The sequence below is a fragment of the Anopheles funestus genome, chromosome X, assembly GCF_943734845.2.
Source record: "Anopheles funestus chromosome X, idAnoFuneDA-416_04, whole genome shotgun sequence".
Lineage (NCBI taxonomy): Eukaryota > Metazoa > Arthropoda > Insecta > Diptera > Culicidae > Anopheles > Anopheles funestus.
Genome location: NC_064597.1, coordinates 13,311,526 through 13,323,894, shown reverse-complemented (window position 1 = coordinate 13,323,894; position 12,369 = coordinate 13,311,526). Strand labels below are relative to the sequence as shown.

General features: G+C 45.8%; 3 protein-coding genes across 4 annotated transcripts; 1 reads left to right on the top strand and 2 right to left on the bottom strand.

The window, feature by feature from the left end:
- Positions 1-29: 29 nt before the first annotated feature.
- LOC125772070 (peptidoglycan-recognition protein 2-like) lies at positions 30-1,118 on the bottom strand. The gene is made up of 3 exons (XM_049443428.1): positions 978-1,118; positions 615-873; positions 30-384 (listed from the first exon to the last, which is right to left on the bottom strand). Exons 1-3 carry the CDS (start codon positions 1,042-1,044, stop codon positions 84-86), a joined length of 627 nt encoding a protein of 208 aa, XP_049299385.1. The 5' UTR covers positions 1,045-1,118; the 3' UTR covers positions 30-83.
- Positions 1,119-1,164: 46 nt separating this feature from the next.
- LOC125772064 (uncharacterized) lies at positions 1,165-7,214 on the top strand. 2 transcript variants are annotated; one of them, XM_049443403.1, is made up of 4 exons: positions 1,165-1,308; positions 5,745-6,016; positions 6,643-6,877; positions 6,952-7,214. In XM_049443403.1, the coding sequence occupies exons 1-4, from the start codon at positions 1,165-1,167 to the stop codon at positions 7,084-7,086; spliced, it is 786 nt and encodes a 261-aa protein (XP_049299360.1). In that variant the 3' UTR covers positions 7,087-7,214. The 2 variants fall into 2 exon arrangements, with proteins under 2 accessions (XP_049299360.1, XP_049299372.1); XM_049443415.1 differs by lacking the exon at positions 1,165-1,308 and adding an exon at positions 4,528-5,100.
- Positions 7,215-7,383: 169 nt separating this feature from the next.
- LOC125772056 (uncharacterized) lies at positions 7,384-12,111 on the bottom strand. Its single transcript, XM_049443390.1, has 4 exons — positions 11,738-12,111; positions 10,975-11,335; positions 10,420-10,878; positions 7,384-8,247 (listed from the first exon to the last, which is right to left on the bottom strand). The coding sequence occupies exons 1-4, from the start codon at positions 11,750-11,752 to the stop codon at positions 8,189-8,191; spliced, it is 894 nt and encodes a 297-aa protein (XP_049299347.1). The 5' UTR covers positions 11,753-12,111; the 3' UTR covers positions 7,384-8,188.
- Between the last annotated feature and the right edge of the window lie 258 nt (positions 12,112-12,369).

The following is a 12,369-nucleotide window of genomic DNA, read 5'->3' as shown; positions in this document are numbered from 1 at the left end:
AGACAAGAAAAAAGTTTAACGCGCCATAGTCAGTGTGGAGAGTTTTTATTTGGAGCGCTTCATTTAGCAACGTCTACGATGCGCTAGTCATCCATCAGCCAATGGTCAAACGTTTGCAGTTTCGCGTACAACCACTTCCCTGGGCTGTTGCTGGCCTGAAGCTGACGGGCACCGTACAGCCGATAGGCGTCAGTAAGTTCACCAATCTCGACGCCACACTGCAGTAGCCGAGCGAGCAAGTCGAGGCTACGAGCCGTCGGTCGGTCCTGGTCGAAGTTCCCGAGGAAGGCCACACCGATCGATTTGTCGTTGTATCCCCGCAGATGCGCACCCGTCCGATGCCAACCAATACCTTCGTAAATGTATCCGGTGCCGATCAGAAAGCTAGAGCAAGCGAGCGAAATAGATTGAGAGAGAGAGAGAGAGAGAAAGAGAAAGAAAGAAAGAGAAAAAGTAAAAAAAGAGGGAGAGATATAATCAATGAGAATAACAAAGAGAGATTCAGTAGCAAGTAGTACTCCAGTAGTAGTAATAGTAGTAGCATCAATCATTCCGTTTACGTTGCGGGGTTGAAATTTTGGATAGAAACCAAAAGCGAAACGAAACATTCTCACTTGTAACCGATGTCACTCCATTTGTTCTGGGTCTGGTGGAAGGTTTGTATATTCCGCACCATCTCCTTGCAGGATGTTATGGTGGAGCAACGTTCACCCGTCGTGTGATGCACGATGACGTTCGCAACCGGTTTCAGCTGGTAAGTGACGTTGCTCGATTTGGCCGCACCCCACTGTGCCCGCTTCACTATGTTCGGGCACACCGGTTCCAGGGCGGTAGCAGAAGAAGAAGTACCATCATCATCCTGCCCCATCGCCACTGTGTAATGTTTTAAGCATTTGGAAGATTCAGTATTAACACGAAAGATTCAGTATTAACAGGCAAAGTGTTAGGTCACTTGCTAAATCCTTCCGTATACGTACCATCGGACAGTGAAAGAAAGCAGCAAAGTACAAACAGGTAACGTATGATGCCTCGGAACGCCATCATTCTTTCGTTGCTTGTTAGCAGGTTATATTGGTAATGTTTTTGCTTACTTTGTTTTAGCTACACCGAGCACCGTTCTTATCGCCGTAACGTCACGCACTGTCTAATCTTGTTGGAATATGCATGTATACACACACACACATACTCTCAGAATACAACAATCACAGGAACGTCTACTTTGGAGCTGTTTTGATGCAGAGAGCAACGGGAATACTGGGACCGGACGCAGCTCGCTGTGAATCAAACATTACCGAGACGTGCGTTTGTGTAGGTGAGCTGTAAATGCTGTAGAATCTTTTCTTTCAATTCGCTTTACTGTCATCGTTCTACCGGGTATCAAGGTTTAAAGAGCAAAAAATGCAAACACGTTATAAGGTGGTTCCCCTGCATTTGGACAAAAAGGGATTTCCAACAGAGTTCATACCATACCTCGGTGAAACATTCTTCTTGAGGCTACGCGTGCGACGTACTTTTGACAGTATGTTGTATAATATGAGGCGGTTCCAATGATGTTCAAGATGGGAGGGGGGAGAACACCTGTGGGAACACTAGTACGCATGTGCTAGACCGAATAAACATCATGGCGATGTTGTTGATGGTAATTGTAGCTTTCATTAGTGAAAGTTTGTAGGAATTAATTTATTATGGTATCGAGAGATAAAAATTTTGATAATTTAGATTAATTTTCGACAGTGAAGTGTAGCTCAGATGGAAAGAAAAGTTATCATACATTGTTTTTTTGTCGTCTAAATCGCGGAAGCGTTCATATGGAGGTAGTAACACCCATGCAGCATCCGTCATTCCAGTATTACATAGAGTTGTTTTTTTCCTAAGAGTCCTTTAGGTCTAGGCATGTCCGAAGTGACCTGGTGTGCTCTAGCCACAACAGCCATCAAAATGTGGCTAATAAGTGTTGAAAAAGGGAATGTTCTGATATCGATCCAGATTCTCGTTGGTTTGAACACCTGCAGAGGTGAGTGTAATGCTCAACCGTAGAGATCTAGTGGAGTCTCCCATATGGACGCCATTCGAATGGCACCAAACAATCTTCGGGCAGGCTTTTGAGGAATGTTTTTCCCCCTGAACGATTAAACCGTTACAGGTCCAAATCTGAGACTCCAGTTGGTCGCGTCTAACTAACTTTATCAAACAATTCCGGCATAGAAATCATGTATCGTCTTCCACTAAATGACATAATTTTGGCAAGTAGCCCTCATATCTGTCCGCAAACGATCTTTCGCAAACATACATTCCCTTTCGTATGTTCGTTACATCACCTGCTGGTGTTAATCACAGCGGGTTTCGATATCAAGCTCATCTTATCTTATGCACCACACGTTTGCCATTTTGTTGTGACGGTTAAACGCGCAAAGCTTGCTTCACACGCTCCCGATTAGCATACGGTGCACCGAACTATGTACATCCAAACTGTGCCGCCATTGTGTACAACCCCGTTTGCCATGAGTTTGACTTTAACGCGTGACTTGAGGCGTCATAAACGAACCACCATCATCCCGTTTGCTTCTTCTGTTGGGTGTTTTGATCACGGCAGACTTTCGGTCGTCTGCCACCGGAGCATCATCTCGCTACGATTGTCGAGATTCCCGCACAATCATAATAGGCATCGTTGGCAAACCACAGCGCAGAGTCACGCAAACCGACGGCAAACGATCGGTCTACCAGGAAGATGGGGAACAGTTTTCGAACACTAAGACGCCCTAGGCGTTGTTGTATCGGTGAAGAAATGTTTTCGATTAACGACGCTGAGCAGCGGTGTTAGGGAGTGGAACGTTTCTGGAGTGGCATAAAGTGTTGAATGGACCAGTATAGGGCGAAGTCTTCGTGAATCTTCTGGTCTGGTTTTAGCACGTCAGCTGATATGCGGCACCTAATCCGAAGCATTAATTCACCTGTGCAGACGAATGCAAAACACCCGCACCCCCAGCAACAACGTTCCCTTCCTCCCCTTCCACAGATGATGATGCACACTGATGCACTGCAACATGTGCCTCCCAAAGACGATCATTAGCGAGTGCAACCGGGGTGCACTATTGTTTTTCCGTATCACTTGATCTGTATACAGTTTCTCCCGCTGCCGTTTGTCAAAAGCCCCGTTCATTTCAGGGCATGCAAACCGGGGGTGGCGGCACTGCTGCTGCTGCAATACAACAATTTCGGAAGGTAGCTGAAAAGGTGAATGTGCATACAGGATTGCGAAAAAAAAGCAAATGGAGAGGGTTGAAAATGCAACCCACACATGAGGGTGAGGTGAGTGATAGGGAAAAATATATAATAAAAATCAGATGCGCATGGCGACTGGTGGAATAGTGGGATAATGCAACATTTTTTTACACCTACACTGTCGCATACTAATATTTACTGGCTTGAATGTATATTACCTTTATTCTTAGATATTTACCTTTATATTTTTTTGAAGATTTTCTTACAATTCCAAACGATAAAACTGGGCATTTATCGAGAATTTTGGTTTATATCACAGTGACTTCAACGAAAGGAAAGAGACGAAGGATTCTGGGCGCTTCATTAAACTTACTCCCGAACCCAATTTTAATTCTTTTGCGTCGTATACTGACGCACCAATTTCGTCTATTTCCTTAGCCGGTTTCACAGCGCAAAACGGAATATTCTTGCACAACCAAGACTTGTAACATAGCGCCACATAAGCACGTGTGAGAACTTTGAAAGCCACACGTTTTAATTATATGACATTTTTTTCAACTTGTTCTTCACTTATAATTTAATACATGGAAATGATACTGTGGATGATTTTTTCGTAAATATTTGATTATTTTTCTTCTGCAACTAAGTTTACACTTCGCATTTTGACCGCTTTCTGTCGCACTGTGCAAACGGTTCGCCATCGAGCGTTTGCAGAAAGGTAAGGAATAAAGTGAAATTTGTAGGCGTTCTTTCATCGTACGAGATTTTCGTACGTGTAGCAAGCTTGTTCCAGAATATTGTGTGCTTTTCTTTATTTTAGACAACAGTTTTTTTTTCTTTTCTCAGTGTTTGTGCCTTTTTTCAGTGTTTGCTACTTAGTCCACATCTGTGATCCGCATTGGACACCCTTTAAAAAGCTGCCCACTTTTATCAGCGTTTCTAGTTATTTAAACCATTTCCACAACCGAAGCAAATTGATTGATGCAATGCTTTTTATTTACCTTTTCTTCTTCCACCTTCCTTCCTCCATTAATCCACACCGTACCTTGCCATGCTCTTTGCCACACGCCCGCCCAACAGTGCACATAATCAGCATGCGCACCATTTCCATTGTCGATCGTTGTCGTGGTTTCTACCAGTTGCAGCTGAGCTTAGTGTGGTCGGTTTGCCAACATTGCCGGGCAAAGGGACACCGTTGCAAAGGGTTTTGCAAATTGGTAGCTTTTAAGCATCTTCGTGAAAAAAGAAGGTGGGGGTGGGGGGTTGCAGATTTGGCACGACGGGCGGATCAGTAAGGTGCATTATCCGGAGCATCAACAAATAACGAGAGCGCAACACCGATCCGAAGGTGTCGCCGGGGTGGCATGGGCATGCTGTTGTGGCAAGCTGTTCACCCGGGGTGGGAGGTGGCCAACACACGACGTACCCAGATCGAATCGCTTGCAAAACTTTTAACCATTGTTTTAGATATAAAACGAATCCTATACGCTTCACGCTTGCTTAGTGAATGGTGGCCATTCTGGCAGTAAACATCGTTGCAGCCAAGCAATTTGCACAGCAAACAGCAAACGAAAACAAATGTGAAGCGAAATTGGTGCAAAAACAGAGACAGAGAAGAGAAAAAGCAACAAGGTGTACTAGTATCGAAAACGAAACCGAAGACATTGTGCGATTAGAACATTGGAGGTGCAGTTGTTTGGTTAAATAGAAAATATTCGTTCGTTGAAGTTTTGTGCCACAATATTTTGTCAGCAGCGAGAATTTTAAGGGTGGACGTGTGAACACTACTGGTGTGACAGTTGCGGCTTGTGAAACACACCTGTTTGCCACAACATGGCGCCCGGTCGTGAAGTGATCGTTACATGCCTTATTTTAATGGTGAGCTCTTGCACATTCGAATCTATCAACATCGTCCCATCAACAACGTCTGGATATGTTCCTCAATCAATGTGGATGTTTGCTACAGTATGCTCCACATATAGTATAATTCATGTTCTTCTTCATGGTGTCCTCAATATAAACTTTGAAGTTTTTTTTATGACAATACCTCGAATATCCTCTTTCACATTGCAGAGATGTTGGGGACGTAAGAGTTTTTGTCTAAGAACAAAGTTCGCAAGGACACCAAAAAACGCTGAAGAACCAATTTTGAAGAATATCGGGAAATTGTAGAGTAAAAACTCTAAGAGTGTCCTCAGAGTAAGACTTTACGAAGAAGAGGACATACACACTTAATATGTCGTACTATATCTCAAAGGATACATCTCGAGATTATCCTTTGATTACGCTCTACGCTCTTACGCTCTACTTACGCTACTTACTGAGTAGTCTTGTCAAGTTTGTCATTTGTCTCAAAATTTTGCAAAGAATTGTATTCTTTTTCTGAAAGACATAACTTATTAAACCAGAACTCGAATTGTTTTTTCGCCTCGCAACAATAACAACAAGTTGTCGTTTAAAAGTTTTAAAACCATGAAAAAGGAGGTACAATAAAATATTTTTTTCTATACATACTCCTTTAGCAACTGGGCAATCTAGCTGCTCGTCCAGAACCACCTATACTTGGACCGTCCTCTGGTTCGCTCGACACTGGTAATGGTCTTAGTACTAGTCCCGGTGGTCCCGGTGGTTCGATCGGTTACAGCTATGGTCCACCTCCACCATCACCATCTATCACCATCAACAGCTACGGTTCGGCCACGTCCGAGTACGGACCACCGACGCAGGCACCCATCATACACAAGCACGTGTACGTACACGTACCACCACCGGAGCCGGAATATGTCACTACCAGGTAAGAGGTTCTCCACAAGCTCATCCCCATGTACCATACTTTCCAATATAATCTCCACTGAGGAGTCTTACGACAACTCTATTTATTGGAACGTTGAAGAACTTTTCAGAGTCAAACTTAACTTCATGATGAAGTTGAGTAGATCCATCTTTGCACGTCGCTTCTTCTTTGCCATCGATGATGGATGACTCAAGTGGTCCCTGCTTTTCCCATGCCGTGCGATTATGAGACACAATTAAAAACACGTCCCGTTCGTAACGCGCAACGGGCGGGGCTCTAGGAGGACATGGTTCCGTTGCGTTGGTTGTTTCCAACGACTGATTTCACTTTCATTTCCAAATGCCCGCTTCGATGAGCACCGAAAAGCATCGGGGCGTTTGGTTACGCAACCAGGGTCCTCCTCTTCTCCCTCCAGGGGCACGTTGACCTTTTAAGGAAGTGAAGAAGGCACCGACTGTTGTGGTGTTCTTCACCGCAAGCTTTCCTTTTTCTGCTGTGGGGTTTTTTTTTGTTTTGTTTTGTACTTTATTAACACGCTCTGGTATATTGGGTGAGGATGGGCGGGCATTAAGATGAGCTAGTCGCCTTAACGTGTTGCGCTTCCCCTTTACGTCCCCGACGAGCAGGAAACCGGTCGTGGTACCGCCGCCCCAGAAACATTACAAAATAGTCTTCATAAAGGCACCGTCTCCGCCGACGCCTGCCCCACCAGTGTTGCCACCGATCCAGCAGAACGAAGAGAAAACGCTCGTGTACGTGCTGGTGAAGAAGCAGGACGAACCGGAAGAGATCGTCATACCGACGGTTGCACCAACGCCACCCTCCAAACCGGAAGTGTACTTCATCCGCTACAAAACACAGGTAGGGTAGTGCAGAACCGAACACCGTCACCGTTAAATGCTTGACTTTGTTTGTCTCGATTTGCACCATTGTAGCGATCATCGGCCGAGCACGGGAGTAATGGCGGTGGACCATATCCGGAGAGTGGCGGACCAACGCCTCCCACCGAGTACGGTGCACCGCCAGTACCGAGCCAAAGCCCCAGCAACAGTTACGGTGTACCGCTATAGGTACATCCTGAGCGAATATCTCTACCGCAAGTATCTCCAGCTGTACGGTTTGCAACCTGAAGATCCGCATGGGGGTGAATGAACAACAAAACTGTCAACAATCGGATAATATAAGAAACAAACAAGCGATATTTGTTTTTTGAAAATCTCTATCTCCTCTTCTCTCTATATATTTGCTCTTCCTTTCATCATCCTCCTCCTCCTCTTTCTCTTTATCTCTCTTTCTCTCTTTATCTCTTCCGTGCGTGAGACGTGCATTTATTGGTGTACTTAAAAATATCCGAATAACATAAACAAAATGAGAAGAAAACACTAAATGAAAAATTAGAGTATAAAACAAAACCACAAAGTATTATCTTTTCTTTTTGTTCTGTGCCATGATCCGGTTGGTTCCAAAAACGGGAACGGAAGGTGGTTCGATTGGTCTTCAAATCCTTCAATTCCGTTGGCAAAACTTTACCGGCACGAACCACCAGCAATCACAAACACGTCCGAACAAGAAAAGAAAGCAAGAAGAGAAGCGGAAGAATCAGAAGGTAAAAGGGCAGAAAAAGATGGCAGCGTAGCAACAGAAAGGGGACGATAAATAATTTAACCGAGTATTAATTAGCTACGTTTGTATGTTTCGTTTGTTTGAGCATTTCGCGCACACGCCGGGATTTGTCGACGCCACCCATCCGGTTGTACGGTGTCAGCTTACGAGCCCATCCATCAGCATGTACGCACACGGTGCTGTGCGTGTTTTGTTCGTTTCCTTCTTACATGCTAAAAATTTGTCACCGCTACTTTTTTGTTTTTGTTTCTTCTCCTAAGTGTTACCGTTTTGTGTTTTTGTTTGTGCGTCATTTGTTGTTCACACTTTACCTTTTGTTTCGCACCTTTTTTTTTCGTTGTTTTGTTTTTAGTTTTTTTTTTCATTATTTTGTTCGTTTCCGTTGTAGAGAAGTGTACTAACTAAACTCGAGTAATGTTTGCACCATTACGTGGAAAGTAAGGACAGGGGAGAAAGTAGCTCGAGATGTAAATTAATGGTGGAAAGGAATGACATTTTGGCCGAGCATTCTAGGACGCTCCTTAGGCGCGGTTATTGCTTTTACGCTGCTTAGTGGTAGCCACCGCCATGATGATGTCCAGGTGCTCCGTATGCTTGAGCGGGTACATCTACAGGAAAGTAAAATGAAAAAAGGAAAAAAAACACAAGTAAGCAATTGAGTTATCGCAAAAAAAGGGAGGGAGGGGGACAAAGGTTTTGCAAACAATTAGTTTTAAAAGAAAGTAGAAAAGGGAAAAGTGATAAAGTAAACAAATCGCACTGGTGTGACGTTCGGTTGTTTTTACACGTAAGTAAAGAGATCTTCGGCTTAGGACAGATTGAAAAATAGAAGAAGCAAAAACAACAACATATAAATCCGGAAGAAGAAACCAAAAAAAAAATGGAAACTAATCAAAAGCATGTGAAAGCCGGAAGTGTAAACATTCCAAAAACTCTTCCACCAGATCCAGGCAATCGATGCTGGGGTGGAATGTTCAAAAATTCCTCCTCATAAATAATTCATCTGCTCGAAACTGAAATCCGATTGTGAAACGATCGAAATTAATGGGAGAAATGAATAGCTAAATAAGTGGACATTCAGCTGGTTAACAAAATATGACAAAAAAAGAAAAGAAAACAACCTCCAAAGAACAAACACATCTATAGATGTAATAAAAGAAGAAGAAGAAAAAACACACACACAAATAGTTGGTTGGGAAGTTTACTGGGATGCTGGGATCGAACTGAACGCAGGAGAACAGAAAAGAAAGCGAAAGCAGAACAACGCAAACAAAAACCGTTTCTTCCCACTCGCCACCTAATTAATCCTCCTGCCTGGAGGAAAGTGCAAATCTGTGCTATGACACTACATTTGTGCTGTGCGTAGAAATGGTGCCCCGAAACAAAACAAATACTAACACGCCATCTCGTTATCGGGTGTCGTTCGGTTTTGAGCGTTTTATGCTGATGGGGGTGTGCGTGAAGCGTGTGGAGCAACGCCGCGAGTGCGCTCGTTTGGAGGGATGGGGAGGCGAAAAAGAAATCTCGCTAAGCGGTGGAACAGCTGCCGAAGACGTACCGATATGCAAACACACTGATGACCAATGACCGTGAAGTGCGTGCGGTGCGTTTATACAGCGACACTACCGCAAGGTAGACAGTGTGTCACCGTCAAATGATCGCGGGTGATGGATGAGATGTGATGAAAAGCGAAGGTGGGGGGGGGAAGCCTGGGATTGGGAGGAAGGCAGGGTAGAGAAGTGAAATATTGATAAAATGACATTTTGACAGGCAACCGGACGAAGACGCACGCTTGTCATCTGCGTGCGGTACCAAGCACAGGTCACCATTATTACCGTATCCGCATCGAAGCGCCTATCGATCGTTAAGTGAAAGTTTTTTTAACTCTCTGTTTTGTTTTTTTTTTGACACTCATTGTCCTTCGACCAGTTTGGTTTTGTTGCGGCATTCGGTTTTTGTTGATGGCGTGTGTGATACAAATGAGAAGAAATCGGATTCAACTGGGTCTGGGTAAAGTGGAAATCCTGGATAAGGGTAGAGTTGGATTGAGAACGTGTTTCGTTAGAGGTTAGGGGTTAATGGCTTTCCAAGTTCCCAGGAATTTCCATATGTGTTGGTGCGTTGCTGAGTGTCTTCTCCATAAATTTCATGTTCCCACAATGGAGTTCCTAAATTTCGCACCAGAACAAACAACTACAAGAACTGAGTTGGGGAGCTCGAGTACGTCCTCACCGCTAACGGGGATTTCTGTTATTTAACATATGTAAGATCGGTTATTGATACCCTGATACGTGATACGTTTATAGCTGATCTCCCGTTAGAGAGGACATAAATTGGTTTATGTTCTTCTCTCGAAGTTGAAATGCTTGATCGGGGGGTTTGTTTTTATGATTTGAGATGAAGTTCTCAGAAGTTTTCAAGCACTTTTTAACATCTAGAAGCGCTAAACGCAACCCAACGGTAAGAACAGAAGAAGAGGACACAGAAACACAAGCAATCTAATGTGTTCTGTGTTGCTTTGTTGCATGTTCCGCCCGAGGCATAAGATTGGATCGCGTCTTGTTCTGAAGTCTCTCTTACACCTCCAGAATGCAACGGTACACGGCGGGGAAAGGCCCACTTTCACCGTGCAGCGGAGCCTTCAAAAATGAAACCGAAAGCCACAACCGGCCGACTGTTGGTTGGGCCGTTGTGGAGCAAGAGTTCGTTGACTTTGGTGGCAAATGGGTTTGATCTGTGTGTCAGCATTCTAGCTGACTAATGGTGGCTGGTGTACTTACTTGAGACGCTCGAATGAGCACCGGCTGACGCGGACGCGGACGCGGAGGCTGCACCGCTCGAAGAGAGGATACCGAGACCGCCAGCATCGGCCTGAGCGCTACCGGATGAGCTGACGCCAACACCAACCGGGGCCTGCACCGCCTCGGTGTTGGTCTTGTACTTAATGAAGTAAACCTCCGGCTTGCTCGGCTTGGTGACGGACGGTGCGGGCAGGTTGATGTTACCAAGTGCTTCCGGTTTCTTCACCAGAACGTAGACGATCGTCTTCTCTTCCGTCTGGGACTGCTGGAGGGCGAGCTGTGCGGCGGACGGCTGTACGTGCGGTGTCTTGATGAAGATGATCTTGTAGTGCTTTTGGCGCAGTCCTGGTGCAACGATCTGCTGCTGGAAAGACTGTTCCGGCTCTGGTGGTGGCACGTGCACGTAGATGTGCTTCTGGACGATCTGTTGCTGGGGAGCTGTCGGATGTTGGAGAGAAATAAAATAGAAACATGTTGCCTTGCAAATGTTTGGGCAAAGTTTGGGAAAAAGCGGTTGCATGGTTGCAGACGTACCGACAAACGCGCCTACATTAGACTGGCTGAAGGAGTTGGCGTTGGAGAATGCGTTCGCGCTGGAACCCGAAAATGCACCGCTGGAAGCACCGGAGAACGCACCGCTGGAAGCACCGGAGAACGCAGAGCTGGCACTACCGGCCGATAGCGTATCGAGGAACGCTCCACCGGTCGATGCCGTGGCAGCGGAACCGGAGAACTGTGCCGAATGGCCGAATGCGGGGGCAGGACTGTGCGGGGCAGGTTGGGCATAGTTGTACCCACCCTGACCACCGTGTCCTCCGTGACCTCCGTGGTGCTGATGGTATCCACCGACCGGTGGTTCCGGACGTGCCACTACAATTGCCACACAGGCAAGTACCTGTACCAGATACCGTCCAACCAGGAGCGAGTTTGATGGAAGAATGTATGGAAAGAGAACAGAAACAAAACAAGAACGATTACGAACGGGGTAATGGCGGCATTAAGGATCGGCACTGGCAAGTTGGTCCACTCCCGGCGATCAGTTTGTTGGTGCTTTCCCGAAACAGTACTCAAACCGTGCGGGGTACGCATGTGTAATTGATTGAAGAAGTTGACAAGCAAGCGTGTCAGTTGCATATATGGGGACGCAAAAGAGTTGATCCCGGTCGGTGTATGGTCGCACTATTAGCACTATCAGACACAGGGTTTATTAGGGTCGCCAGGTCGCAAAAGAATTTCCAAATTTCCACACACTGGGCGCACACACGCGTATTATCATAACTCACACCGGTTCACTTACCACTAAAACTTTCATGGTTGCTCTCTTGGTTTGGAAGCGGTACTACACGTAACAAAACACAGGTACACTGAACAGGGAGGCACGCCGAAAAAGCGAGTACGGATCGCTACGCACAAATATGACGGATTGACTGCTTTGCTAGCTTGTCTGCCGATGTGAGCTGCGTACTGCTCAGGCTGTCTGTGATGATCGGATATTGTGTACGGTCCGCTTAAATATAGTCATCTTCCCCCACCGCCACAGTCAGCGTGGCCAGCGCGGTTTCTTCGTCCTGGCGGCGGTCCGTTTTGCTGGTCGTTGTTTTCTTCCACCATATCAACCGAACAAAAGGTTTCCAGCACACCGGGCACGGTAGGGATTTGGAGATACTTCACCCCACACATTCGCCCCTACCCTCCCATACCAATCTTGGTGCTGGATGCTGTCCTGCGTAAGAGTGAGAGTGGATGCGATACGGTGTGATAAAGAAAGCGACAGAAAGAGAGATAGAGCGATCGTGTGGTACGAGCGAAACATGGAGAGACGTGGGACTTTGGTCTCCCTGGTGCCAAACGCAATCCAGGTAACCGAAAAATGCTGCCCGTCTGCCCGCCAGATGATGAGAGTCGCCCATCGCGCGACGGGGAGAAAGT